The sequence below is a fragment of the Dermochelys coriacea genome, chromosome 18, assembly GCF_009764565.3.
Source record: "Dermochelys coriacea isolate rDerCor1 chromosome 18, rDerCor1.pri.v4, whole genome shotgun sequence".
Lineage (NCBI taxonomy): Eukaryota > Metazoa > Chordata > Testudines > Dermochelyidae > Dermochelys > Dermochelys coriacea.
The window spans coordinates 9,586,864-9,614,547 of NC_050085.1; the positions used below are offsets into that span (position 1 = coordinate 9,586,864).

The 27,684-nt window shown below is 44.2% G+C and overlaps 1 protein-coding gene across 9 annotated transcripts in view; it reads right to left on the minus strand.

Moving 5' to 3' along the window:
- The window catches only part of KAZN (kazrin, periplakin interacting protein), a 728,345-nt gene that overhangs the window by 179,475 nt on the left and 521,186 nt on the right, over positions 1 to 27,684 (minus strand). The window contains exon 1 of one of the 9 annotated variants that reach the window (XM_038376721.2): positions 9,994 to 10,163. The exons of 7 other annotated variants lie outside the window; for them this stretch is intronic. In XM_038376721.2, coding sequence (XP_038232649.2) covers positions 9,994 to 10,069 — 76 coding nt within the window. In that variant the 5' untranslated portion in view covers positions 10,070 to 10,163. Of the gene's footprint in view, positions 1 to 9,993; positions 10,174 to 27,684 lie in introns of those variants that run through there. One more of the 9 variants, XM_043500178.1, reaches the window with a different exon arrangement.

The following is a 27,684-nucleotide window of genomic DNA, read 5'->3' on the forward strand; positions in this document are numbered from 1 at the left end:
CCTATGGATGCCTCCGGAGAAACGGGAGAAGGACATTAGGGGGCCATGGAGGGGAAGGGGTGGGTTGGGGTTGCAGTGAGTTCAGTTTTACCCAAGGTAGTGCATGGCACCCCTCTAAATCCATGTTTTCAACCGTACAATCCGTGTGAGCAAAAGGAAGAGCTGCATTTGTACCTTCGAAATCTAGAAGGCATGATTTCAGTGCAGAATTAGGGCTTCTGATTTTAGGTTTTAACTGATAAACACCAATAAAACATCCCCGAGAGCAGAAAAAAAAATCAAATTGGGGTTTAGCCAAACAATGAAAAACATCAGAAATGGTTACTGAGATTCTGTTGACTTCACCCCATTCCCAGTGCACTTTGTTTACATAGGCAATGTCCCTACTCCTTGCCTTGTATCTAATTGCTTATCAACTATGGCGGTGTGATTTCTAAAGGGCACTAACATGTCGCACATTAATGGGTCAATGTCGCACATTAATGGGTCCGTGTCAACCCAGCTGATAAGCACTAAAGGTTTCCTAAGGTGCTTTAATGTAGCGCTGTTTGAAACGGTACTATGTTAAAACTCACCAGGGACAAACGCACTAAATGCTAAACCAGGGAGTCAATAACACCACACACAAGACATTTTTACACATATAATCCAAATTAAAATAGATCCCATTTAGACAAGAATTTTGGGAAACACCTAATAAAACAAACAAAATCTTCTCACAGCAAAGGAAAAGCTCCCCTCCCCTGCAAAACCCCTGAATTTGGGACATTTACATAGGAGCTAAAAAAAACCCTGAAAATTAATAACCCCTCAAACCAGAAGTCCTATGTCTGTTATATAATTAGCCAGGCACTGGGGTTTTATTACAAAGGGCATTGTCAATAGTGAGTTCGGATATGACAGCAGTCTAAGTATTTATTATCTGCGTGTGCTCCAGGTAGAGCGAGTGTGGTCAGAGCCAGGCAACACTCTACTGACTTTTGCAGGTGGTAGTTTGCTCTGTTTTGCAGAGATGTGTTTGTGAGATGTGTGGATTACTTTGAGGTGTGCGACACAGCTGAGCTTATGACACGAGGAGATCTATGTGTTGCACCCTCGCGTGTGTGTTTGGAAAGGGACGAGGTGCCTGGGTATGTTCAGGATGTAGTATGCATCATTTCTATTGAGTATTGTGTAGGTTGTGTCAGTAACAGGGCATCAGGCTTTTATTATAAAGGATACTGTCAGCAGTGAGTTGGAATATGAGATGATCTTAATGCTTTAATGACGGTTAATTGAAAGAGTAGGCTGCGATGATACCCTGTGAGTAAGTGTAAGGGAGTTGTAAAAGGCCATGAAGTTGCTCTTAAATTATATGCATGTGGTATTCTTTTGGGGGAGTTGGCTAAGTGTGTGGGTGTATGCCAGGCTCTGGTACCTCCAGAATCTCAGTGAGAAGGGTCAACACGAGGCATTGCTTAAATAGGGTAGAGGGAAGGTGGACTGGAAACCATTTTTTTTGTCCTTTAATGGTGTTAGATGGGATTCTGTGGGTGAGAGTGAATGGGTTGTAAAAGGAAGTAAAGAGCTTGTACTTGAGTCAACATTGTAACACAGTTGCAAAAAAAGCGAACATCATTCTGGGATGTATTAGCTGGAGCACTGTAAGCAAGCCACGAGAAGCAATTCTTCCGCTCTACTCCGCACTGATTAGGCCTCAACTGGAGTACTGTGTCCAGTTCTGGGCCCCACATTTCAGGATAGATGTGGACAAATTAGAGAAAGTCCAAAGAAGAACAACAAAAATGATTAATGGTCTAGAAAACATGATCTCTGAGGGAAGATTGAAAAAAAAAAAATGGGTTTGTTTAGTCTGGAGAAGAGAAGACTGAGAGGGGACATGATAACAGTTTTCAATTTCATAAAAGGTTGTTGCAAGGAGGAGGGAGAAGGATTGTTCTTCTTAAACTCTGAGGATAGGACAAGAAGCAATGAGCTTAAATTGCAGCAAGGGAGGTTTAGGTTGGACATTAGGAAAAACTTCCTGTCAGGGTGGTTAAGCACTGGAATAAATTGCCTAGGGAAGTTGTGGAATCTCCATCATTGGAGATTTTTAAGAGTAGGTTAGACAAACACCAGTCAGGGATGGTCTAGATAATACTTAGTCCTGCCATGAGTGCAGGGAACTGGACTAGATGACCTCTCAAGGTCCCTCCCAGTCCTATGATTCCAACAACTATGGGTTGGCAGCATAAAGGTATGTATGTTAACTGGGTATATTGGAGCATTGCTGAAAGAGGGCAGAGTTAAGGTTACATGGGCAACTTTAATTCTGTATTTCCTGGTTTTCAGAATTTTGCGTTTTGCTCAACTCAGCATTCTGCAAGGGAATGGCATAACGCAAGCAACCTTAACTCTGCATTAATGTAGGGGTTTTTTTTTAAACCTTGAAATACAAAGAGTAAATTCAGTCAGGTTGGGCAGTTAAACTAGTTTAGGTCAATTGCATTCCCTGGCTTCACAAATACTATAAATAAATAAATAGCCAGCTCTTATATAGCACTTTCATCAGTAGAGCTCAGAGTGCTTTACAAGGAACATAGCATCATTTTATAGATGGGAAAGCTGAGGCACAGAAAGGTGAAGTGACTTGCCCAAGGTCACCCAGGAAACCAGTGGTAGAGCTGGCAACAGAATCCAGGTCTCCCAAGAGTTCCAGTCCAGTGCTCAATGGAAACACTGCCTCTTCTCTAACAAGCACATTGTGGTTGTGTTTGAAAATGCTGATTATTTTTCCATTTTTTCATCAAAATTTTGAAATTCATTCAGCCAGCACTAATTTGTAGTACTGAAGAATAAAGTTTGAAAACCAAAAACCCCTTCAAAAACTGTCTTTGTTCATATGTTTTAACTCAGATTGAATACAAAACATTACTCAAGCAGATGGTAGGATTTTTTAAAATTAAAATTAGAATTTTCTGTGGGCACATGCAGGCTTTGTGTAACACTCTCCGCTAAGCGGAGAAATAATGCCAATTGACTTCCACAACAAATGAAAACCAAGCAATAGATCAAATTTCACCACGCCAGTTCACTTCAGTAGAAGTTGGGGATTTTCTGAAGTTCAGGCCACTTAATTTAAGCCACCTAAAGATGGGGGAGTTTGGTGACCAAATTTGAAATAATTGATCTATATTTTTCTGAGACCACATTACTGGTTATGTGTTTCATAATGGAATCTCTCACAGACAGTGAAATGAACTCTACAGATAAGGTATAAAACTCTTTATTGCGTCAAGCAATTTGCTATTGTATGGAACATTTTGTTTATGGGCCATTAGGAATACACAGCCTAACTGATCATGTCAAAGATGCTGATGAAGACATGCCTCCATTCCTGCTGGAGTTGTTTGTTTAAATGTTCTCAACTGGCTGAAAAAGAAATCACGTTCACACAAAGAAAGCAGAGGCAGTGAAGCGGACAATACCCTTGGAAAAAAAAGGTCTAAGGTCTACATAAGAGATGTGATGGGTCAGTTTATAGTGTTACTATTTTGTCATGACCACATTGCACAGAGCCACAAAGTATGCTCTGCTAGTCTCTCCTAGATAAGTGGCAATAAACTTTTTATAGCATCCCACATCATCATGTGTTCAGTTTATGCCATATATATCCAATTACACAATTTGTTAATTGACTTCCTCTGTTCTGCTTTAGTCTCACATGGTTCCCCCCCCACCCTCTGCCCATTTAAAAAGAGGGGGAAGCTAGTATTAAGGCTAACTGGAAGTCAAGAGATCCAGGTTATAATCCCCAGACCTCTTGTGTGATCTTAAGGAAATTATTTACTAATCTCTCTGAGCTTCCATTTCCCCATCTGTAAAATGGGGTAATAAGAGTTAGTGACCTGCCAGGGTTGTAGCGAGGCTTAATTAATGTTTGCAAAGCACATTGAGGCCTGGTCTACACTACAAAGTCAGTTGCAATGTTATTGTAGCCATGTTGATCCCAAGATATTAGGCTGTGGGAGATAATATCTTTTATGTTGGACCAATAATAGCTATTATCTCACGCACTTTGCCTCGCTACAAAATTAGGTCATTCAACTACATCGCTCAAGGCTGAGAAAAATTTCACGCCCTGTGCAATGTAGTTAGGCCAACCTAAACTGATCCCATTAGGTCAACGAGCTGGCTACCACCTCTGGATGGAAGAACCCCTTCCATCGCTGTAGTGTCTACAGCTTGGCGCTGCAGCTATGCCACTGTAGCATTTCTAGTGTAGACATATCCCTGAGATCATTCAATGGAAAGCACAATGTGTTTATTTAGACAAATCAAAACGCTCCTAAAACATTAAGTGCAAACTTTTTGGCCAGCCCCTCAATATCTAACACACCCAAAAATCTTGGAGAAGTTTGTCCACTTTGTATTTGAGCCATTTCCAGTTTTGATGCAAAACCATAAATCTGCCTAGATTGGCTTGAACCAGGGCGCTGAGTGATTTTAGAAGGAAACTCAAAATCACGCAGTTTTCATATGGTTTCAAGTTCATGAACAGACACAGTTGATCTGATAGCTTTCATGACCACTTCTGTGACATAAATAAGTCAAAGACAAACACGGATACAAGCTGCACTGGGTACACAGACATTCCAATAAAGACCTACAAGAGAGACCAAGTTAACAAAACTTGGATTAGTCTGCTAGGGCAAAGGTTATAGCTCTTGCAGAAGAGGTTTGACAAGCTAGTTCTGGGGAGCAGCCTGGGGTATTGAATGAGATATACTGAGAGAGAGAGAGAAACAATCAGAGATCATTAAAAAGAAAAAACAAACAATGACACCTTTTCTGGAACTAGAGCAAGGAGATGCACAATCGTGTTTTCTGTGAGATTACCAACTACTGCTAAGAGTGGATATTTTATAAACAGGTGTAGAAGCATGAATGTGCCCCTGGATGGCTATCAGAGCACAATTTGTTTTTTGGCTGTTTACGGAAAACACAGAGCAGTACAGAGGGTCTGTACCTCAGTTGTATAGAGGGAGAAGAACTCTCTCTAATATGGAGAAATTGCTGGGACAGCATATCGATTAGTAAAGATGAGAACAATGAATTTTGGTGAGGGAGTGAAGGGTTAAATAGAAGAATTCTTCTTATTATTATTAATTACTGTATATGTATTGTGGTATCACCTAGAGACCCTTATCAGGGCCTGGGAGTCTCATTGTGTTAGGTATATGCAAACCATCTGTCATACTTATATGGCCCCCAGCACTGCAGTACCTGAGTGTTTTCAAATCTTAAATATATTTATCTTCAGACTAAGGCCATTTCTATACGTACCGCGCTTTAGCAGTGCAGCTGGACCGATACAGCTGTGCCACTGCCAGCACGTCGGGTGAAGACGCTCTCTTCCATCTGCATAAAAAACCACCTCTGCGAGCGGCAGAAGCTATGTCAGCAGGAGAGCTTCTCCTGCTCTGCTGTGCACACGAGCGCTTACACTGGTGTAACTTATGTCACTCAGGGGGGTGGAATAGTCACACCCCTGAGCGACATATATGTTGCTGACATAAGCTATGTCTACACTACAGCTTAAGTGACTTGCCCAGGGTCATACAGGGAATCTATCTGTGGGAGACCAGGGAATCTGGATCTCCGACAGCCTACTGGGCCCCCTACCACTGGGCCAACCTTCTTCTCTACAAACGCATAATGAAAACATAGCCCCCCTTCGTCCACAGTGTCCTAATCAACACAAGAAACATTGTCAGAAGGAGGAGGGGGATTTGGAAAAGTTTATCATCACTTATTACAGTTATGAGTGCCTGGCTCAAGGGTCAGCTCTTCATGGTGAATAAGCAAATTTATTGCCACGCGAACTAAGCCTTGGCTGGATCAAGAGAGCAAGCAGGAATTTTAAAAGACAAGGATAGAAAATGTTTTATGGATGGGTATAGACAAAATGGATCAGAGTAAGTGGTGTCAATAGTGGCATGGGGATGCTAAAAAAAAGACAACACAACACTATTTTGGCTGAAGCAGTAAGCACAGCTTGGATCGAAGTTAAAGACAATATGGCTGTTTTATCCCCCCACGCAGCTCAGAAAAGCAGGTGCAAGAAACATTTTCATAGATTAAAGAGAGGCCTATAAGGAGGCATGAACATTGGCTATGGGGGATTTTATCACTCAGTGGATTTGAACATGATTTCAGAATTAATGCACGAGTACTTTATTGCGTTGTTTATACAAATAGGGAAGATGAGAAGACAGACAGAATGGGCTGAGGCCATTCTAGGCTTATGATAGTACTGAGAAAAATCAAATACGTAAGTTGGGGAGCGTCAAAAAACCTTTAGCCACATTAAACACATTGTTTTTCTTTAATAATCAGTACCACTGCTTGGAAAGGTTCACTGGCCTGAAAGCATTTACACTGGTCCCCCCCCAGCCTGCTTCTGGAATTGTAAAATCACACCATTTTGATTATCTTGCTTTCATCCCCACTCCTACTTCAGTCCTGAGCTAATTTTAAGTAGGCAGTTTCTCACAAACTACTTGTGTAAAAGCTGAATGCCTTTCCCAGCTGAAAGCTGAGGTTTCAAGTGCGGTTAATAAAATGGTCTAGTTAGTTTTGTTTTTGCTTCTAGTCAATTGATAGACATCCTTACTTTCAGGTTCTGGTGACCTAGCAAATTGCTGCAGGGGCAAGAAAATAAAAAAAAGTTTCCTTTATAATGAAAAGAAATATCATGGAAATATTTGGATCTAGTCTTTGTAATTTTTTTAAAATAAAGTCTAAATGAGGGTCCTTTTAAAAATTAAGGATAAAGCTGAATTATTCCACATGAAAAGCAAAACACAGGATGAGTTGCAAAGGAAAGTCTCTGAAGCAAACAGAGTGCAAGGCATTTAGGCAGTGGAACAGAGCTGGTGGAAAGATGGAAGGAGGAGATCACTGCAGAATCCATGGACAGTGGGGCTTAAACTTAAATGGGCAGCTATGCTGGGCCAGAAATTTCTACGGAGGAAATTGACCTTTGGGAACCACTGAACCACCAGAATATTTGCATTGGTTAAAGACTTGGGAAGAGCCAGAACTATACAAATTATCTTCCTGCCTGGCTTGCCCATCTCTAACTGACACAGGCTAACAGAGAGAAGACATTGACCAATGTTAATAATAAGCATTCTAAGATTGTAACTAAATTCATGTTGCGGGGCCGGGGGAGAGGGGAAATGGAGGAGATTTAATCTGTTCAAGAATTTCACGCAGATTGCTTATTAAAAAGCAAAGTAACTAAGATCCTAACCCTGCAATGTACCATGTGCCCTCAATGCCCATTGACTTCAGTATCTCAGATGATCAAGCGCTACTATATAAAGATGGTGAAGGAGGAGCAGCATGATGTTTAAAATCCCTTGAATATAGGAGGGAGGTGCATTATTGGAGAAAATAAGAATCTACAAATGTCCACTAAATGTTAGGGGTTCACATGGGAACGTAAATTGATCTAGTCCCTCTTATCAAGCTAACTAGGATTAATGGTCAAGGTCTCTAAAGCCTAAGCAGTAGGTGCTATGCTCCCATTGACTTTCACTGAGATCTTCAAGGATCCCTTCTGAAGCGGAGTGCTGTAGAGGAGGCACCTCACTCCATATTCAGACACTTGAATAAGTAAGTGGCCTGATTCTCAGAACTTGAGAGCCAAATCCAAGCAGCAACCCTTTCTTTTAGGGTTTTTAAATAAAGCTTCTAATATTTCTGTTCAAAACACTGTCTGCTCTTGTTTCAAGTTCCAAAAAGACTCACAATACTACAGATACCATGTCAAACTGCCCGTAATATCACAGGCAACACTTGGAGTAATGTAATGAGCCATAGCAGTAAAGTTGTAATGAACGGCCTGCCTACTGGTTGGTCTCAAGATTGCTCATCTGTATGTCACATGGCCTGTACAGCTAACAACCAGTACAAATTCTGCTGCAGTTCAAGCAGTAAGATTCTCGTGCTTTTAGATCAGGAAGATCTAGGTTTTATCCCCATTATTTCCAAAAGAGAAAGTTGACAAGCATGGTGACAGCCAGGAAGTCAGATCTATGGGCAACTATGTTACAATCGTGTGTGTGTGTGTGTGTGTGTGTGTGTATATATCTCCTTTGATTATCTAGGGTACAGGGAGTTTTCAGAAATTATATTCACAGAGTGCGCATGTGTATATATCTATATAGGGATATGCACCCTTGCAGATGCAGTGTAGATTATTACAACTACAGCAGTACACCTAGATAACGCACACACATTATCATACTATCACAGAAGTTAACAGTGCCAGTCAAACCAGCCTCTATTCATCATGAAGCAGCTGAACAGTGTACAAATCCTACACTCACGCTCAAGTTAACTCACGCTGCCCGTTTCCTGTGTTTTACCAACTTGCTGCATCTACTTCTTTTTAAAAACAGGATGATGTGTACACTGTTCGGCCAATCAGATTCTCGTTTTGGCTACCCATTCCCAGCCTTCTAAGTCGGAACGGAAATTGGCATGTTCCTTATGCAGAGTGACAGAGTCCACCACAGACTGTTTCAAAATGACTGTACTTTGGGATAGGGCTAAGGGGGAGTGAGGAGGGGAAGAGGAGAATATAGGAGATAGGGAAGGAAAACTGGGAATATTGCAAAGACTCAAAATTATTTTCCACTCAAAATAAAGGGCCAAAGCAATGAAGCTCCATCCATTTATGTCAGCTGAGGAACTGGCCCAAGTTCCTTAGGGGCACTTTATGCCAAGATTTTCATCCGATCCACAGGTTCATCTGAGTTTGAATGAGAGAGCACCTCATACACAATTCAGGCAGCCTGGATACAATTCCTCACCTGCATTTTCCTTTAGCCCCACATCTGAATAACTCACAAGCACCATACAATTCAAACAGAGGGTCAACTTGTAAACTTCCAGCCTGCTCGCAAGCAGTTTATAACCTTAAACTTCTCTTCTCAGGTTTCTGTAATGACCTGAGATGAGCTAACTATACACAAATCAACCTAACACCACATGTATCTTCTCAGCACTGTAATTTCCCTTTCTGTGTTGGTGGAGGTTCTCAGTTTGAAAAATTCAGCAATTTCCCCATTTGTAGCCAATCTTTCAACCTGAGAGTATAAAAACTACAAAGAAGCCAGTTATTTTTAATCCATTTGCTGAGCAACTTGGCAGTATTGGAAGGGGAGGTACAAATAGTCTTAAACAGTTCAGAGAAAAAAACCCTAATGCACATTAAATGAAACTGCAACCAGCCTCATCAGAAGCAAAGACAGAGAGTAAGATTACCCGAGGCAAAGAATGCACAACTGCCTCTCCACTGCTTTAAAGCCAGGCATGTTGCAAACTGTATCTTACAATCCTATCACCGTACAGTGATCACTACAGTTTTGAAACTAGCAACAGGGAAGTCATATTTCATAAATACTTGAAGACTGTTTTTTTGGGCCGCTGCTCCTGGAATCAGCTTCCCAGACTGAGCACTCACCTTTCTTTTAATATTGCAGTGACCAACAAGAGGTATTGCTTCTGGCCTTTCTGTTCATGATCCTCAGCGAATACTCGAACGGTTAAAACAACCGCTCCACGAGTTAACCACTCATTCGCAAGTTTTGGAAGCAAGAACTTTCCCACACAGCTCCCTTTGAACATCTGCAGCCCAAAACATGCTTGCGTTTAACAGACAGGGTTGCTGTATTTTTTTTTTCTCCTCCCACCGACAGAGCTTTTCCCCAGCAGCAAAGGAATGAAGGAACAGCAACTAACCAGAATTCTGAAGGACTGTTTGTTTCAATGAACAGCCAGCTTGGAAAAAAAAAATCACTGGGCGTGTAATGACCCAAACAGGCAGGGCCTGAAAGGAGGACTCAATCAGCAATTTTCCCATAAACGCACACACGAGTGTTGTTCCAAACTCTCCTAACCTGCGTCTAAGACAGTGCGGTTCCACTGGGACAGACGTACCTGGCTTGGTCTCCTCGCTGTCCGATTTCATGTTGGGAGATTTTTTGGGTGCCCTGCGAATGGCTGGAGATTGCATTCTGTCACTCTCACTCTCCTTCCCCCGACTCCTCCCCAGCAGGGCAGGAAGTGCAATGTGCTCTACCTGTGCGGCTTGGAATTTGACCCCTTGGCAGGTTGCTGACTGTGCTCCCATGATGTCACTGGCAGGGGGGTGTGGTTTTCCAGCCCGGGGAGGTTTCTAGGCAGAGAATGAAGGTGCACAGAACAGTGATGTCAGAATTCGTGGCTTTTAAAAGCTCTTTGGGCACCATCTCTCTCTGCCTCCCCCTCACTCCTGATTTCTGAGCTAATTCTTCTCACCACAACTGACTGGGTCAACTTTTTGCCGAGTCCTGTAGATGATCTTGTCAGTGACACTTTGCAGAAAACAGGAGGGAGAGAATTTAGCACTAGCTGCCTTATATTGGGAAGAAAGGATTCTTCCCTTTACAACTTGTTCCTCGAAGAAAATAAGTTAATATAATCAAAATCCGTCATATACTCTGCAGCTCCTGTGTGATTAATGAACTCTATTAGGTTACTTTTATGAATAACCCTGGAGGATCAATAACTTGTCAGGCAGCATAGTCCAGTGGATTACTAAACATAATCCAAGCATAGTCCAGGTCACTAAACTAGGTGACACAAGCTGTATGCCCAGCTCTGCCTCTGACCTGCTGTGTGACATTGGGCGAATCATGTCCCCTTTCTGTGCCTCAGTTTCCCCCACTCCTTGTCTGTCTTGTCTATTGAAACTATATGCTCTTTGGGGATAGAGACTGCCCTGATTGGGGTCTTTAGGCATCAAAAGTGCCAAAGTGACTTAGGCTCCTAACTCCAATTCTCAAAAAAGTGACCTAGGCAATTTACCATTAACTTTCAATAAGGCTGAGGCTCCTGTGTGCCTAAGAACTTGTCCACATGGGGCACCCAGTAAAAGTAATCCAAATTAACTAAGGGTGTGAATTTAAAGTGTCATAGTTAAACCACATTATGTGTGTGTGAACTGAATACTCTTCTTCAGAATTAAAGTGAGCTTAATTTAATTGATCTTAATTCATTTCATGAATTAAGTTAAATCAAATTAAGGTCTCTTTAATTCTGAAGAAGAGTGTCCACGAAGAGGTTTAAAGCAATTTAAAAGGTTGATTCAGATTCATTTTTGTGAGTGTCCCGATGGAGACAATCCCTTTCCCTATGGCAGTGCAAATAGCAAGGAAGGGTAGCAGCAGCAGGTTGTCTATACACTATTCTCCAAGGTCCTACCTATACAATAACTGTGTCTACACGGGCCCTTTTTCTATCATATTATTGCCAACAATGCAGCTCCATTGCTGATAACAATGGTGAGAAAACTTAAGCACAGGGAGGTTAGCTTCAGCTCTGTAACACTGTCTTGTACACAGGATGACTCAGGGTCGTGAAAATGGCCTTGTGGATGACTGGCTTGACTCCAGTTTGGTAGCGACTGAAAGCTGTTACCAGCTACTGGCTGTTTGATAGTAGATTTTCACAGACCAGTTGCAAGTGGATAAATAGCCACAACACAAACCCGCCCCTTACCACTGGCAACTCTATCTCAGAATGGAGATCAAGAACGAAATGGGTCGTGGAGCCTGAACTCCCCCTGGAAATGGGGTCTCCAGGACAGGTTTGGCACTTTAGAAAGTGAGAAGATGGCAAGGGAGTGAAGGGGAACAAATACAACAGCAACAGGGTAAGAGAGGGAAATGGAAAGGTGTCTTTATAATATAACGGGAAGGTAAAAATACGTTGTAGGCTGAAGAGGCCATATATGAATGGGAAGAAGTCAAAGGGAACAGGCACAAGTTGTTACATTTTCTGCCATGATTTGGGTTTTTTAAAAAAAAATCATTTAGGATGTTTTACAGCTCCTGCCCTCAAAACCAGGCCCTATTTGTAATTTATTTGCCATGTCCAACAGGTGGAGAAGGCAGACAACACTTGGGGTGCATGGATTTATGTCTATCTCTTTATTGCGCCTTTGTAATGGCAAAAGTGGAGCAATAAATACTGATTGATTGGATGGGTTAGGACCCCGGACAGGCAAACACATTCCAGCTGCCGAGATGAGGTCATATGACCTTGTTCCACACTATTGTCCTGCTAGCTGCTCAAGGCTGGTCTGTGATTGGCCGAGACAAGGTCACCTGACACTTTTTGTGTCTAGCTTACAACAATGCAGACTTCTTACAAAATAGCTCGTCTGGTTTATTTCCATTCTTCCCCACTCCCACAGGGCCAGCTTTAAGCATAGGCAACAAGAGGCAGTTAACTAGGCTGCAACATCCCAGTGGGCACTGGAACCCTGCTGAGGTCACTCCCCTCGAGGCAAGCAGAGTCCAGAGTAAAAAGGCCACACGGAGCCAAACTTTCAGCCCCAAGGAACTTACACAATAGCCTCATAAATCCAAATAACCACAGTATATTGCCCTCTTGCAGCCCCTTCCAACCACCCACCTGCCAATGATAGTGAACGAAGCCTCACAGCCTGCATGGCAGTAAGTATATGGGGAAACTGAGGCACAGCAATGTGAATCGACTTGTCCAAGGTCACACAGTGAGCAGTAATGCCAAGAACATAACCCAGATCTCCCGAGTCCCCCGTCCCATGTGCCTTAACCAGAAGCCAGGTTCCCCCATTGCAATGAATGCAACAAGCTAGCGTGGGATGAAACCAAGGGTCAAAATCTTTTCTTCTCACAGTCAGGACAGGTGGCATATAACCTGGAGTGGTTATCACTGACATCTCCCTTCTGAGAGTCTCCTGAAGATGCGTCTCTCTATACGTCAGTCACATCTGCCCCAGAATCTGAGCTGTGTGCATTACAAATCTCTTAGCTAAACAGCAAGAGCAGTTCCCAAAATCAGTGTCACGTGCATCTCATTCCTGCTTCTCCTGCTAGGAGTGCACCATCTCCCTTTCACTGTCCACCAGCTCCATGAGGATACTTGCAGGGGCACTGGTTGGCAAGATGATGTCATTCAAAGCAGGCATCAGCCTTTCTCCCTGTGACAGCCTATAGCGTATCGTCAGCAACAGTCCAACATCCAGCAAGGTAGATAAAGTTCACCTTTCGGTTTGTCACCTCATAGTCCTGTCTCATCTCTGCCCCAAAGGAGCACTGTAGGCATACACACACTGCCCTCCTGGTTTCAGAGTAGCAGCCGTGTTAGTCTGTATTCACAAAAAGAAAAGGAGTACTTGTGGCACCTTGGAGACTACCAAATTTATCTGAGCATAAGCTTTTGTGAGCTACAGCTCACTTCATCGGATGCATTCAGTGGAAAATACAGTAGGGAGATTTATATACACACTCAGAGAACATGAAACAATGGGTTTTATCATACACACTGTAAGGAGAGTGATCATTTAAGATGAGCTATTACCTGCAGGTAGGGAGGGTGGGAGGAAGCTTTTTGCAGTCAGTTGTAAGGCCTCTCTCCCCTGTTGTGAATTTACGATCAGGAGGAACTCTAGGACACTGGTAGATGCATCCTGCTCTGTCCCTTGGTAGCAGCTGGAGTATTTTCATCGGGCCAGCCAGCAGAGCTGGGCCACAAAGTTCAGATTCAGAACCAACTACCTCTAAAGCCCAGAGTCATTTGGATCTGTGATTTTGGTTCAGACCCCTCTACTAGCCACATGTGCTTTCTGACACAAAACAGGCAGTCTACAGCACCCACAGACAGGGGATCCATTATGTACAGGGTTTGCCGGTGACTCAAGACTAACGCTCCTAGGCCCCTGTGCTGCACGCTGACTTCTCACGTTTTCACAGCAGCTGTGCATGTGAGCTCATTTTGCTCTTTGTAAATAAGGCTGTAATCCCATGCAGGGCCACTCGTATTTCCCTGGCTCACTGCAGTTATAACCAGTTACTGACTATAAAGGAAGAGGGGAGAGAGAAAATAAAAAAAACCTCACTGTCTCCACATTATGGTTTGAAATCTAGGCTGTGGAATTACTGTCTTCCCAGGCAAGGCCCCGCTCTCTCCTTGTTATGACTCGGGTCAGACAATGACCTGTTGCCCTGACCCGATGCTGACATGAAAGAAGGCAAAAGGGTTCACTGGTGATAACTATGGGAGAAGGTCAATTGGCAGTTTCCATTTGAAACATCCTCTTTCTCAGGGGCTGAGAGAGAATTTGGTTATTTTAATCCGCTCTAGACTGGAGAGATGGATTTTCTAAAATGGGGAGAGAAAAAAAAAAAAAAAACCTTGAAGGGTTTGTTGTTTTCTCCTCTTTTAAATTATTGCTACTTTAGAGATGTCCAAAAGGTTGTTTTGATCATATTCTGGTAAGGTTTAATTTTTGTTGGTTTACTGTTTCTAATTATCTATCTATCTCTGGTACTAACATGGCCTCCCTCACAATAGTTTCTGAACATCTCATGATCTGTAATGTATATATCCTCACCCCACCCATGTGAGCAGGGCAGATCTATTATACCCAAATGTACAGATGGGGAACTGAGGCACTCAGAGGCTAATGGACCTGCCCAATGTCCCACGGGAAGCCTATAGCAGAGCAGGGATTGTGATGAGTGAATTCCCAGCCATGGGAATACAAGACACTAAGGGCTCGATCCTGAGAGGTGCTGGACAGCTGCTACTCTAATGAGAAGTCATGGGCACTCAGAAGAACTGCATGGAAGATGAAAGTTCTCTTTCGTGAAGGATTTTGAGATTTCAGAACCTGGCTTCATTTGGAATGGGAGGGAAAACTGCAAGTTTTGAAATTCTCCATGAAGGAAAGTTCAGAATTGTTTGTGTATTTGGGGTCAACTGAATGTTACCTTTCGAGAAAACCTAAACATTTCATTTCAATTTTGACTTTAAAAAATAATTGTCTTACATTCGCAGACACAATACAGAACAAATAAAACATTTTAAATGAAAAGTCATTTCAAAATGAATACGGAACAAAATGTTTCCATTTAACATCTAAATGACCTGTTTGGACACCATCAGCACACTCCCGGCCTTTTTTCCCAAAAAAGGGAATTTCGGTGAAATTGGTCTGATTTCACAAAGTATTGTGATATCCCCAGAACAGCATGTTCCAACGGAATATAGTTCCATCAAAGTTTCTCCAACCAGCGCTGGTACTTATCACCCTGCCTTACGTGCATGATCCTGCTAGTTTGGAGTGCCATCAACCCCCACTGAAGCCAATGGGTATCGAGGGCTATTCACAGCTCACAGGACAGGGCCCTAAATGATCTCGTGAATTGCTGTAGATGGCTTGCGCTGGGAGCTCCTCAGGGGTGGTTCAAGCCTGCCTTGATCCTACCATTGTAATAGTAACAGGAGCGTCACTGTGTTTGCATTGTTTTCCTACAACGCAATGTTCTTTGCCAGCATCACAGCTGCTCTCTGGAAACAGATGCAACTTTGGGGATTAAAGACAAACCTGGAAAAATACTGTAGAATTTTGAACAGCGTTGCTCTGTGTCCTCATAAAACTGTTTGGAAGTGGGTTTTGTTTTTGTTACCTCATTTTAATAAGAGCCAGCTCCTACCATCTGCCTTTCTTGTGCTGTCTTGGCTGGTGAGTGATGTTTGGCTTGGCACTGCCAGCCCGGATGCTGGCAAACAATTGGCCAATGCTTGACATCACTTGCATTGCTGATGCCAAATGCCACCCTGGAAAAGAGTCTAAGCTCCCCCAGCAAAGGACTGATAGCATCTGGCCTTTAACCCTTTCAGGTATTCCATGGGAAAAGACAGCATGTTTTCCACAGTTGTGTTCCCCCCACCCCCACCTTTTCTGGTTGCCTTGATGGTGACATTGCAGCAGGTACTCCATTTGGCCACATCCTGTGCACAGAAGGATCACACCCCTTGGGCAGCAAACCTTTTCCTCTGCCTCTCTCCTTCCTCTCCTCCAGTCAGACCCAGTCACTGGCGAAGCTCTGCCTCTATCTTCTCTTCTCTCCTGTGAGGCCTCACTCCCAATCTCGGATTCTTTCCACTCTTGCTTTCTTTCTCTCCTCTTCCCCTCCTGCTCTGCCACCCCCATGCCTCACTTTCCCCATCTCTCCATATGTATTGGAACAGAGGAATCAGTGTTTCATCCTCCTTCAAATCCTGTTCATCCTTCACCTGTTATTCTCTTTCCTAATGTTTCTAGCCCCTTCTGTTTGATGCTCCTTCCGCTTACTCCTGCGGATGCTTCACTTCTGCTGTCCTCCCACTCATTTCATACTGATTCTTCCCCTCAGTTACCCTCCTCTCATTCTCTGTTGATCCTCCACATCTCCCCTCCCCGTTCAGTCCGTAATCAAGTTCTACCTTCTCTTCAATCCTTGCTGGTGGTTACGCCTCTTCCCACAATCCCAGTGATATTCCATCTCTCTGCTCCCAGAAGGCCTGGGTGACGCTCTGCCTCTTCCCCCCATCTCAAAAGACACGGCCTATTCTCTCCCCACTGGATTCACTGGCCGGCCAAAGGTTTGGACAGCACTTGCCTCAGATTTCTACAGGATAGTTGCTAGTGTACGTCAGAAAAGTTAATGCTTTGAAACAGAAAGGAGAAGTAGAAACAAGCACCGAGACACCAGACCTGCCACATAGTTCTACAGCCTCAGGATATCTCTGTAAATGGAGCTTGTCCAGCTGTTAGTCAGGTATTTGAACTACCCCAGCTGCCCCCTGAAACCAGCAGGATGCAGTGTCTGATCTCCTGTCAACCAGGTAGGGAGTAATGCTACCTGAATAGAGGAGCTGTCCTTCTGAGAAGAACAGTCCCACAATGCATGTGCTGATCAGCTGTTCAGAGTTATCACCTTTAGCCTTAGGTACTCACATACCCTCAAGGCAAACCTGCTATTGCTGAGACACCTGCTGGCAGCATGGCTAGCAGGACATTCACTTCATAAACCATCTCTACCTGCCGGTAATACCAGTGAGCAACTGCAAGTGGGTTAGGAGCCTGAAAATCTTTGATCCAGGTACATATCCCTCGCCAACATGTTACCTCCTATCTCCGATTGTTTGCATAACCCTTCTAGTGATGCACTGTGTTCTAGGGCATCATCTGCAGCATTAAATCACCGGGCAGTTCTTCATGCAGGGTTACCTTGGCTTTCCAATAGTCGAGGGCATCTGCACCGGAGCACCAGCCGCTAAGATCAGGTCCCCATCTCCACACAGCAGTTAACCCGATCCAGACTAAACAGGGAGTGCTGAAGCCCACACCATCAGGAGAGCTCGGTTACACTGATTCTATGGATTTGCACCACCGTTACAGAGATCAGAACCATGGCCCATGGAGTTAGTGAGCCTCACAGGACTTGCCTGGACTTTAAGACAGTGGTAGAAGAAAACAACCCAAAACTGTATGGGATCAGTTCCAGCAAAGCAGGACTAGCCATCTCAGAGCTAATGCATGCCACTCGCCAATGTTTTCTGTAAGAGGTAGTGATGCTTAGCTCCCTATAACAGGGTTCTGATATGTTGCCTGCTGAAATCTGTTCAGAACACCCTAATAATACACATATTTCTTGCCTTGTTAAGGACTACAAGGGACCCTGCTCCAGGTTCGCAGGATAATGTAATAACCTTGTGCTTTTATGCACATAGGTCTTCATCCAAGGATTGTAAAACACTTTGCAAAGGTTCATTTACTGAGCAGGTATCATCACAATCATATACATTGGACAGTTGGAAAAAAAAAAAAAACCTTGGCACGGAGAGAAGGGTGGGAGAGTCTTGCCCAACACCACACAACGCCAGCAGACCTAGCTCCCAGCCCCCTGCATGAACCATGAGACTGAAATCTCCCAAACCCCATAAAGGTGACTTTAGAAACCTCCACGGCACTGCAGAAACCTGTCTCAGGAAGGGCTATGAGTGTGGGTATAAGGAAACACGCTGTTGCCAGTCCTCACTATAAGTCTTTACCATGCACTTGAAACTCCAGTTACTGTTGTCCCAACTGTCCCAGTTGTCCCTGACCAAGAGCAGGATTGAGTTATAAAGACCAATGTTATTCACGTCACATTGAGATGTGAATAAAAATGTGCAGTGCCCTTCTCCCTTCACTGCCTATTGCATTACAAGCAAAGCAAGGGGAGGTTGTGCTTTCGCAGCAATACTTGTGCCATGACAATTACATAGCTACGAAGCTGCCCACGAACATGTTCTTTGCAACCTAAACAAAAGGTGCTAGGCTCCTCCCTTGGGGGGAAAAAGTCACATGGCTAAGAGTGGAGGAAGGTCTGGGCTTGCATGTTTGTATTACTGACTAATTGTGGGCTTTTGTTAGCCAACTGGCATTAGTCACATCTGCAGAACCAATACCACTATGCTCCCTTGTATTGTGTCTAGATAGATAGATAGATAGATATAGATAGTAGGGGCTGCCAAGGTGGTCAGATGAGGGGAAGGCACTGCCAGCTTTTTATTTAATGATGCCGCCTGTATAGATTTGCTTGCCAGTTCCTAACTGGTTAACTGATTAAAAGTCTCATGGGAAAGTCCATAGGGAGTGGGTATTAGCTAATTAAATTACTATGGATGCAAGAAGCTTGTTAGGGTTTTTATTTGCTATGCCTGGGTTTTAATTTGTGACTGTGACCCTGGGGGCCAACGGAAGGGGGGCTGGATTGTGTGTCATCTGGATACATTTCTATTCAGAGTCTTTTGGGTCAGGGTCTTTTTCCTCTCTTTTTTAGGGTGAAAAAGAAATCTGCCATCAGCTGGTTACCAGTGATTCCTGCTAGATAAGGAGATGCAGAAGTTGTCATGGTGACAAGATGATGCTCTTCTGCCTGCTGCTGATCTAACCAGCAGTTCACAAACATCTCCTGAGACATCATGTGAAGAACAGATGGATCCTAACAAACTTCAGGCTTTGAAGGGATTTCACTACGGCTTCTGATTGGATGGTGGGAAAGAGGCCAATGCAGTTTATACTTCACATGTGGCTGGGTTGGGTTTTCTTAACCATGATCTTTAAAGGGCCAAATCCTGTGATGTGCTGAGCATCTGCAACACCCAGCGTCTAGCACTAAGTGAGATTGCTTTGAGAATTGGGCAAACAGGTCCAGAGAGCTGAAGAGCACTCAGATTTCCAGGAAACCTGAGGGGAGGTCACGAGCAGATGGAGCAGTTGTAAACAAAGGTTATGCAGCCCAAATAGCATATGCATGTCCATTAAATTTGTCTTGCAAAGAAGAGCTTCAAGTAGCACATGTCACTAGTTAAATACATCCTTAAAAATTAGGCAATGACTCTGGAAATGAGTCTTGACCACCTGCTGGTATTATACCTTCGCAAGTTTTACTTTGACAAGCAGGGTGTAACAGGATCAAAATACAGAGCATGAGAAGACATGATCCAGATACTGTGATGGGGATGGGTGGTCAGGGAACTGTTACCTGAAGCACGATCAGGGCTTCTGGGGAACAGGATTGAAGGCCAGGTTTGTGGAAAGGTTGCAAGCCTCGGAGTGAACGTGGACAAGTTTCATGCAAGCCTGGGCTGATTGGTACCTTGGGGTAAAATGATTTCCACCCAAAACCAGGCAACGTTTGGCAGTTTCGGCTGAATTTCACTTTGATATTTTTGGGTTCATTCCAACATGAAGCTCAAAGCTAAAGTCAGAGGAGAAAGTGTGAAGGGGAAGGAGGTGAAACCAGAGGGCTAGAAACTCATCTGGTATAAAGTGGTGTAGCTCCACTATAGTCAAGGAGAAGGGCCTTATGGGTGAGACTCAGAAGATCTGTGTTTGATTCCTGGCTCTACTACAAGTTCTCTGTGTGACCTTGGGCCAGTCATTTCACCTATCTGTGATTCAGATCCCTCTCTGTAAAAGGAGGGAAAAGAATCCTCCCTATCTCCCACCCAGTGTCTAGCTCACTTGTTTAGACGGTCTATCTCATTATGTGTGTTTGTACAGCACCCAGCACAATGGTACTGCAATTCCAATAATAAATTAGAACAGTTTGCACGATCTAAGGATGTAGCCCAGAACATGCCAACTCATGTAAAATTCAACCATAAAATGGCCCATACAAAATGGTGAAGCTTCACCCAACACCAACAGCCGTTATCGAACCAAGACAAGGAATCAAAAGCTTGAGCCCTCACTTTCACTTGAAAATGGGAGAGAAAATCAGCAATGCCCTGGAAGCTGAGCAGTCTGCTGACGAAATAAATGACCATGAGATTTCAAATTGGATTTATACTTTGCCATTTGCATTTTCCTCACAACTGTCTCCTAAAGATGCCCTATGGGCAAAGAGGTATACGGCTCCTATGTAGTTATCTATATAACCCTGCAATACCTTTCTCGAGAAGCAGCGTAAATTAACCTAGTCTTAAATTCACTAGGTTTCTTGCACTATAAACCTAGAATGGTGTCTGCTCTCTAAGGGGCCAATTATTATTTTTAAAGTCCTTATTTTCTCAAAATTCTTCCCCTTCCTTGTCCTGTTAGTTCATTCTAAATACTTATTCAAAAAAAGAGAGGGGTTTTAAATAAAGTTTTTAATGGGAAAAATAACTTAAAAAAACCTGATCTGTATTTTAAATGAAAGGGAAAGCGTGTGCCCGCGCACGTGTGTGTGTGTAATACACACACTCATTTATTTATTTAATTTATAAATATATAATTAAATACATATACACATACATAAATACTAAATAAGATTCCAGAAATGTCACTGTGCGTCTGAAGCCATATGTTGAAAGAAAGAAAAGAAAAAGAAACAAACAAACAAACAAACAAACTTCAAACACAGAGTGCAACATTCCTGGAATCTTCTTATAAAGATGGAGAATAGGATCCTCTGTCTGAGGAGAAGGAAAGGCTAAATTCAGTGCAAGTTTTGTATTATGGTAGCTCTTAAGAATCCTCAACCGAGATCTGGGCTCTGTTGTGCTAGGCACTGTACAAACAAATAGCAAGAGACGGTGCAGCTAACCGAGTGCACCTTCGTCAATTGATTAACTTCCAGGAAACCCAGTGTGTTGTGGTATGTTACCTGTATGGAGGTCACTAGTATTTTGTGACAGAGGCCCAAGTCTAGAAATCTGTTACAAATCAAGAGACAATGATCTGTCCATGGCAGAGTCTTCAATTCCAAGACTAGGATAAATTTACATCAGACTGACCATTGGTCCAGAATGCCCACATGACATGCTGGGGGCAAAGGTTTGTCAGCAGAAGCTCAGGAGCCGACCAATGCTGTTTATCCGGCAACAGGCCACAGTGCTGTGTGAATGCGGTTGACTCCACTTCATTCACTGGAGACTGTGCATATGGTCAAGGCAGAGACGCTTGACGAGCGACCCCGAATTAATATTGTGAAAGTGCCCCAACAGTGACAGCAGTGGAGGTTGCTAGTCAGAATCCAGGAAATGTATTCATCTCTAACATGTTTGTTTTAACTCCCTTCCCTCCTGCTTCGTGCTGGCTGGGGAAAGCGGTGGAGCCTTTCATTCCTCGAGATCAGACAACAACCTCATGGCCAGCTCTGTTTTGAACCCAGCCTGTGCTTAGGAGGATGAAGATGGTGTGTTGTGTTTCTCCATCCTCCCTCTCTAGTCCTGATAGCCCAGTGGGATCTTCCAATCTGCTACACTTCAGACATGAGGACAGCAGTTGGCCATTCATCCTATGGCAGGGAAGGTGATGCAGCTTACTCTTGGGGGCAATTGCCTGCTGACTTTACAATCCACTGACATCCAGAACAAGATCTTTGGTGTCTCTTTCAGTGGGAGGGCACATGGTACCCAAACCAGAAGCATAAGTGCTCTCAGAGCTCTGTCCCCTGAGAGTTAGAGGCTTTGTATTCAAGAAGCACAAAGGGTTAATCAGATAAGACCAGTCAAAAAGTACAGAGCAGTACATAGCTCAGGTAATGCCACCTTTAGAGCATGACGCAAAACTCCTCTCTTTGTAAAGGGACAGGTAACGGCCCCAGCAGAGCTCTCCTGAAAAGCAGCCCCCAAGGGCTAGGAGAGGAGTTTTCTCAATTTACAATTATGTAAATGATGCCTCGGTTCCAAGGTAACGAGTGCATTAGAGATCACAGTTCAAATAGGTCAACTGTTCCCCGTTCCATCAGGGCAAATTTGAAGCAACTCTAATGACATCCAGACTGACAACAGCGTGAGCGAGGAACGATCTGTATTCCGAAGTGCTTATTGGAGCAGCATCGCCGAGCAAATGCTTCACTCCATCCCTCTTGTGTATGGAGTCAGTGAAGTCACGCCAGAGTTACACAGGTGTAACAGAGCAGAATTTACACCCAGGGAGTAGAGAAGGAGCCCTAGCTCAGGGTACAACAGCTCCTGGGCCAAGTTCTCTGTTAGCATAACTATTCATTGCAGTGGAGTTGCGCCACCCAACTGGGCCCCTCATGAACTCATTCCCCAGGACGACCTCGTGCTTCAAAGTCAGGGTGCAACAAACCATGATCATAACATGCAGTGACCAAGGCAGCAAACTGATTTCGTGGACTGAACAGCAACAAGGAAACGGTCATCACTGGGCCTAATTTCCAGTCGGATACTGATTTTGACTCCCGCTGCACAAGGGGCATATCTGCCTGAGGATGGACTAGAGAAGTCAATGATGCATGTTACGGGTAGCAGTGAAAGAAATCAGCGGAGCAACACGGAGTTCCTGTGGGCTGCAGTGACACAGAGAACTCCGCAGTCGCAGCTAGGAGGCTGGATTCCCAGAGCTACAATACAGCAACAGGAGTTGCAGCATCAAACAAAACCACACTGGGGGGGATTCTTCTCTTCATTGGCCTATTTAATTCCCGTTAATGTCTGTGGGCATTCCAGGAGGGAGGGCAAGAAAGGGATTTATGGACTCTCGGTACAGTAATTACAGCCAGCCAGCCCAGACGGCACAACTGTATTTCCTCTTCACTTCCTGGCCTACCTCGCATGACCCCGTTGCTGTGCCCTGTCAACCAGCCTGGAAGCTGCTGCATTTCAATGGTGCTGTATGTGTGCAGTCTACGAAGTGCTTTGGGATCCTTTAGTTGACTTTTCCCTCTATGTGCTGTATGTCTTCCTCCTACCCTTGAGGAAACCTGATTTGCTAGGGGAATGAAATTTAATGGACAGCTTCTTCCCAAGGCCAGATCAGGGCAGCTCCATGAACAAACCAAGAGGGGACTCAAAAGGGAAGTGCCACTTGGGTAACAGGACAAAAGACTGACTGCATTACCCATCTCATCCTGCTGCAGGGAACCAGCTTTGCCATTGCACCAGAGATTTACTATCACAGGGTCCAGCCTGAAAGATGCTAAGCTCCTACTGCTCCCTTGATGTCAACTAACTTCAATGCCACTTACAGTGGTCAGCACCTCTCAGGATTTGGGCTGGGATATTCAAAGGAGCCTAAGGGAGGTAAGCACCCAAATCCTATTGAAATCCAATGGAAGTTGTGTACTGAATTCCACTAGGCAGAATATCACAGCCTTGGCCTACAAGGGACAGACATTATGAAGAGATTGTTCTAAGAGGAAGCGGTTTTGCACAGAAAAAGCATCACAAGGAGGTAGAATCCAAACCCTGGTTCACAGCATAGCCAGTGTTATGTGTATGTACCACTTGAGTCGCACTTAAACCCCATCTTGATGACTTAAGTGGTGTGTAGACCTCAAGCTAGTTGGGGTGAGTTTCTCCTCAAGAACTGTGCATGTGGTCTTTGTAGAAATTGATCAAAACGATTTCTGGCCAATGAAATATCCATCAACCAGGCTATAAAAATCAGATGGCCTCTTAATAGCAAAATCATTTGTCTTCCCTGGGCCCTCTGCTCTGCTTTATTGGAATTAAGTGAGTAACATAATTTGGCTTGACTTTTACTACAGAGCATTTCCTCCTCTCCTAAAAGACCAGCATAGCCGCAAGGCCAACAAGATGTGAAAGAAATGGTATTATCCCAAGGTTGGATAAAGAGCAGCAATGACATTTAAAAACAACATGATCTTTATGTTTGAACAGGTAACCTTAATGAGCAGGACACAGATTCCTTCATTATCCCTTAACTCGGCTAAAACGGACAATGACAAGAAAAACGATATTAAAAAAGCTTCCCAATATTCATAATGCAATAGTATTTTGGATCATCATCAGTGACAGAGAGGCAGCGTGAGCTAGCGGATATGGCACTGGACTAGAAGCAGATGGCCTAGTTCTGCCACCGACGTATGTTGTGATCTTGTGCAAGTCACATCACCTCTTTAGGAACGTCTACGCACTTACAGCAGGATGTAGAATACAGACACCGGATACTCAGCTAGCACAGGTCTAACTAACAATGTAGATGGTGAGGCAAGGCTTAGCAGAGTAGAGAGCCCTACAGGCCTGAACCCAACAGGGTATATACCCCACACAGCTTTCTACATACCCAAACAGGGCCTCCCATGTGTACATGACTATTTTTAGCAGCATGGTGTCCCCGTGGCCAGAGCCTTTCCCTGCAGCATGTAGCTCCACATGTAAAGCCTGTACTCTACACACAGCCAAGTGTGGACATAGCCATTGTCACTCTGTTGCTCCCATCCATCCTTTGTCTGCCTTGTCTATTTAGACTGTAAACTCCTCGGGACAAGGACTGTCTTACGGTGTGTTTGTACAGGAACTAGGACAAGGGGGCCGTTGGACCTCTAGATGGGGAGGACTAAAATATTTTAGTTTAAGTCAGTGATACTCAAACCTCAGTGGTTCAGGAGCCAAATTAGCAATCAACATTACTCAAAAGAGCCACAGTCATGTGAATTCATTGTCTCGTTTACTATAGTACCTATAGATTGATATTTAATCAGTATGACGGGAAATATTTAGTTCACATATATTGTTCTCACTGCAAAATGACTGACCAAGTATTATTTTCTCAACTACAATTGGTTAATAACATAGTAGAAGCCTCCTGACTGGTTAATAACTTAGGGTGGTTAATAATTAAATCACACAGTGTTTTAATACTGTGTGTGCAAAGAGCCACAGGAAACACATTAAAGAGCCACTTGCAGCTTCGAGCCTTAGTCTGAATATCACTGGTTTAACACAGGGAATTTGGGTGAAACGGAGTGTCCTTTAATATTCAGGAGGCCAGACTAACTGATCTAATGGTCCCGTCAGGCCTTTAAACTCTAGGAAGCTATCAAACTAGGCTACTGTAATACAAATCATTCATACTAAAGATCCAAGAATTTTGAAACTCCTGTTTGGCTTGTTGCCACCTGTTTACTTTTCACACAAAGGAACAGATCCCAGGGTTAAATCTGAATCCCACCACCAAACATTCAAAAGGGATCTGAATTTATGTTCTAGCTTGGACCTCCAATCTCTAAAAAAGCAGACTGAAAAGAACTTGCCTGCTATTAACCTCATTATCTTCTGGGAAGACTGATAAATGTGGGTCTGATTCTGTGAAAGCGCTGAGCCATGCTTCAAAGGGAGAGGAGGGCGCTCAGCATTTTGCAGACAGTGCTTGTTACAGGTAGAACCCAATCCTGCAGGGTGTAGAGACCCTTCCTCTAAGATGCTTAGCTCCCTCCACTGCATTGACTTCAATGGCGTGGCTGGTGCACAGCACTGCGCAGAATTGGGTCCCTACATTCGGTACAGTTTGGTTTGTTCAGTGAACAACACAAGCTCGTTTAGGACTCATTCTTTGCTGCCAGCCCACAGAAAGTTTTGCAAATGACCAAAACAGTGGCATTTTCCATGAGTTTACAACCTGTTCTTGTCACTCAGATCTTGGACGCTTTACAAAAAAACAAGGGCTCGGGTTTGTTCGACACAAAAATGTGACTAAACAGCATAGCAGTGAAAGAAAGGTCGTCCCATGGGGAAAGCAGGACATCAGGCTGTGTCAGAGGCAGGCCCAAGTGTCAGCCGTGAAAGGCAGCAGGGAAAAGCAAGGGAAGAGAAGCAGGGAAATTGTCGGCAGCAACCCAAAATGACAGCTCATGATTATGAAATCATAAGATACCTAGATTTGTTTTCAGGAGGAAGGGATCGAAGAGGAGGGTGAACAAAATAGGGAAACGGAATCACAAATGTGCTAGGTATTTCAGTTGCTTGATTAGTTGATTCTTTTTCTTAAAGGGATCCTCGCTATCAAGAGCCAGGGCCCGATTTTCAAAATTGCTCTGTGTCTGTTATTCAGGGGAGCTGGGGTCTTTGGAAAACTGGCCCTGAACTTATGGAACAAACCCCACAGTCTGAAATCGGCATGGATGCCCTTAGCAGATGTGGCACCCAAACCAAGTGCCACAGCCTGGTAATGCCATGGTCTATGTGTACTTGAGGCCAGCCTAGGTAAGCAATGTGCTCCTGGTTTGCTCTGAGGTCTAACACACACACACGTTTAGGGTTATATGCTTCTGATTGTAGAAAAAGACACAGCCCCCCCGGTTAAATTCATATTTGGGTTTAGTCCTGAAAGCGTCTCAAATACGAGCCTGATTCTGTGACAATGCTGAACGCGGATATCAACAGAAGAGGAGGACATTCAGCATTTTGCAGACAGCAGTTGTTACAGGTGGAACCCAATCCTGCAAGGCACAGAGGCCCTTCCTTTGAGATGCATAGTCCCCTCCACTGCATTTACTTCAATGGCGTGGCTGGTGTGGAGCATTTCACAGAATTGGGTCCCTACAGTCGATAGTTTGGAGGAGCACCTGACTCAGCGACGCTTGAGGGGAACAGCTCCTGACATCAACACCCCCTAAAGTAATGCACGGTAACTGGGCAAGTCAGAACCTGGTGCTGTTGGGTCCGGGTCAGGATCCGGCAGCTCCAACCCCCCCCCCCACTAGGAGATCCTCCTTTTATTTGTGTTGTTTTCATTCCCCAGGCAAGTGAAATGAACGAAAGGAACAAACTAAATGGAACGAAAGTCAAAGGAATAGCGGGCAGGCCAGCCTTAGCGAGCTCATTTCCCAGGGGAACGTTGCATCCCAGCTGGGCAGGGAGAGGGGCCAAAAGAGACAAAGGTGCATTCTACTGCTCATTGAATAAAAGGGTTAGGTCATAAGCATGACTCCTGCCTTCACCTGCTGCAAAGCAGCTGATCATCAGCTCCACCGCATCCTCCACCTCACCTAGTCCTGAGTACTCCCATGCCTGCCTCCCTTTTCACTAAGCTGCCACCTCCTAGTTCCTGACTTTGTCCTTCTAGCCGCCAATCACGCCTCTTCCCTGACCTGCCTCTGCACACTGCACCTAGTCTGCTGCAGCCCCTGTCCACCACACCTCGGCCCAGCGGGCAGCCACCCGTCCTACAGGTTGCAATAAAATTTTGCATTAGTGACATAGACCAAACCATGCCAAGTCTGTGTGGTCTGGGTCCAAGGTCTGTTTGACCCGAACCAGCAAAGTTCTTTGTGGTGGGAAGGGGTGCAGTTTTGGTTTGGGTCCCTCCTCCCTGGACCAGGAGGAGAAAATATGGACCTTACTACTCAGCTGTTTACCAAAGCATTTGTTGGGGTCTGTGAAGAAGGAAACGCTTGCTAATTCAGAGAAATCCAGCTCTTCGTTATCTCTGTCTAATCTTTCCAGATGAATCAGTGAGTGTCCCTGCAGAGTCTGGATGGCAGATACGCTACCTAGCAAACAACTAAAAATCCTTGAAGTGAGCAA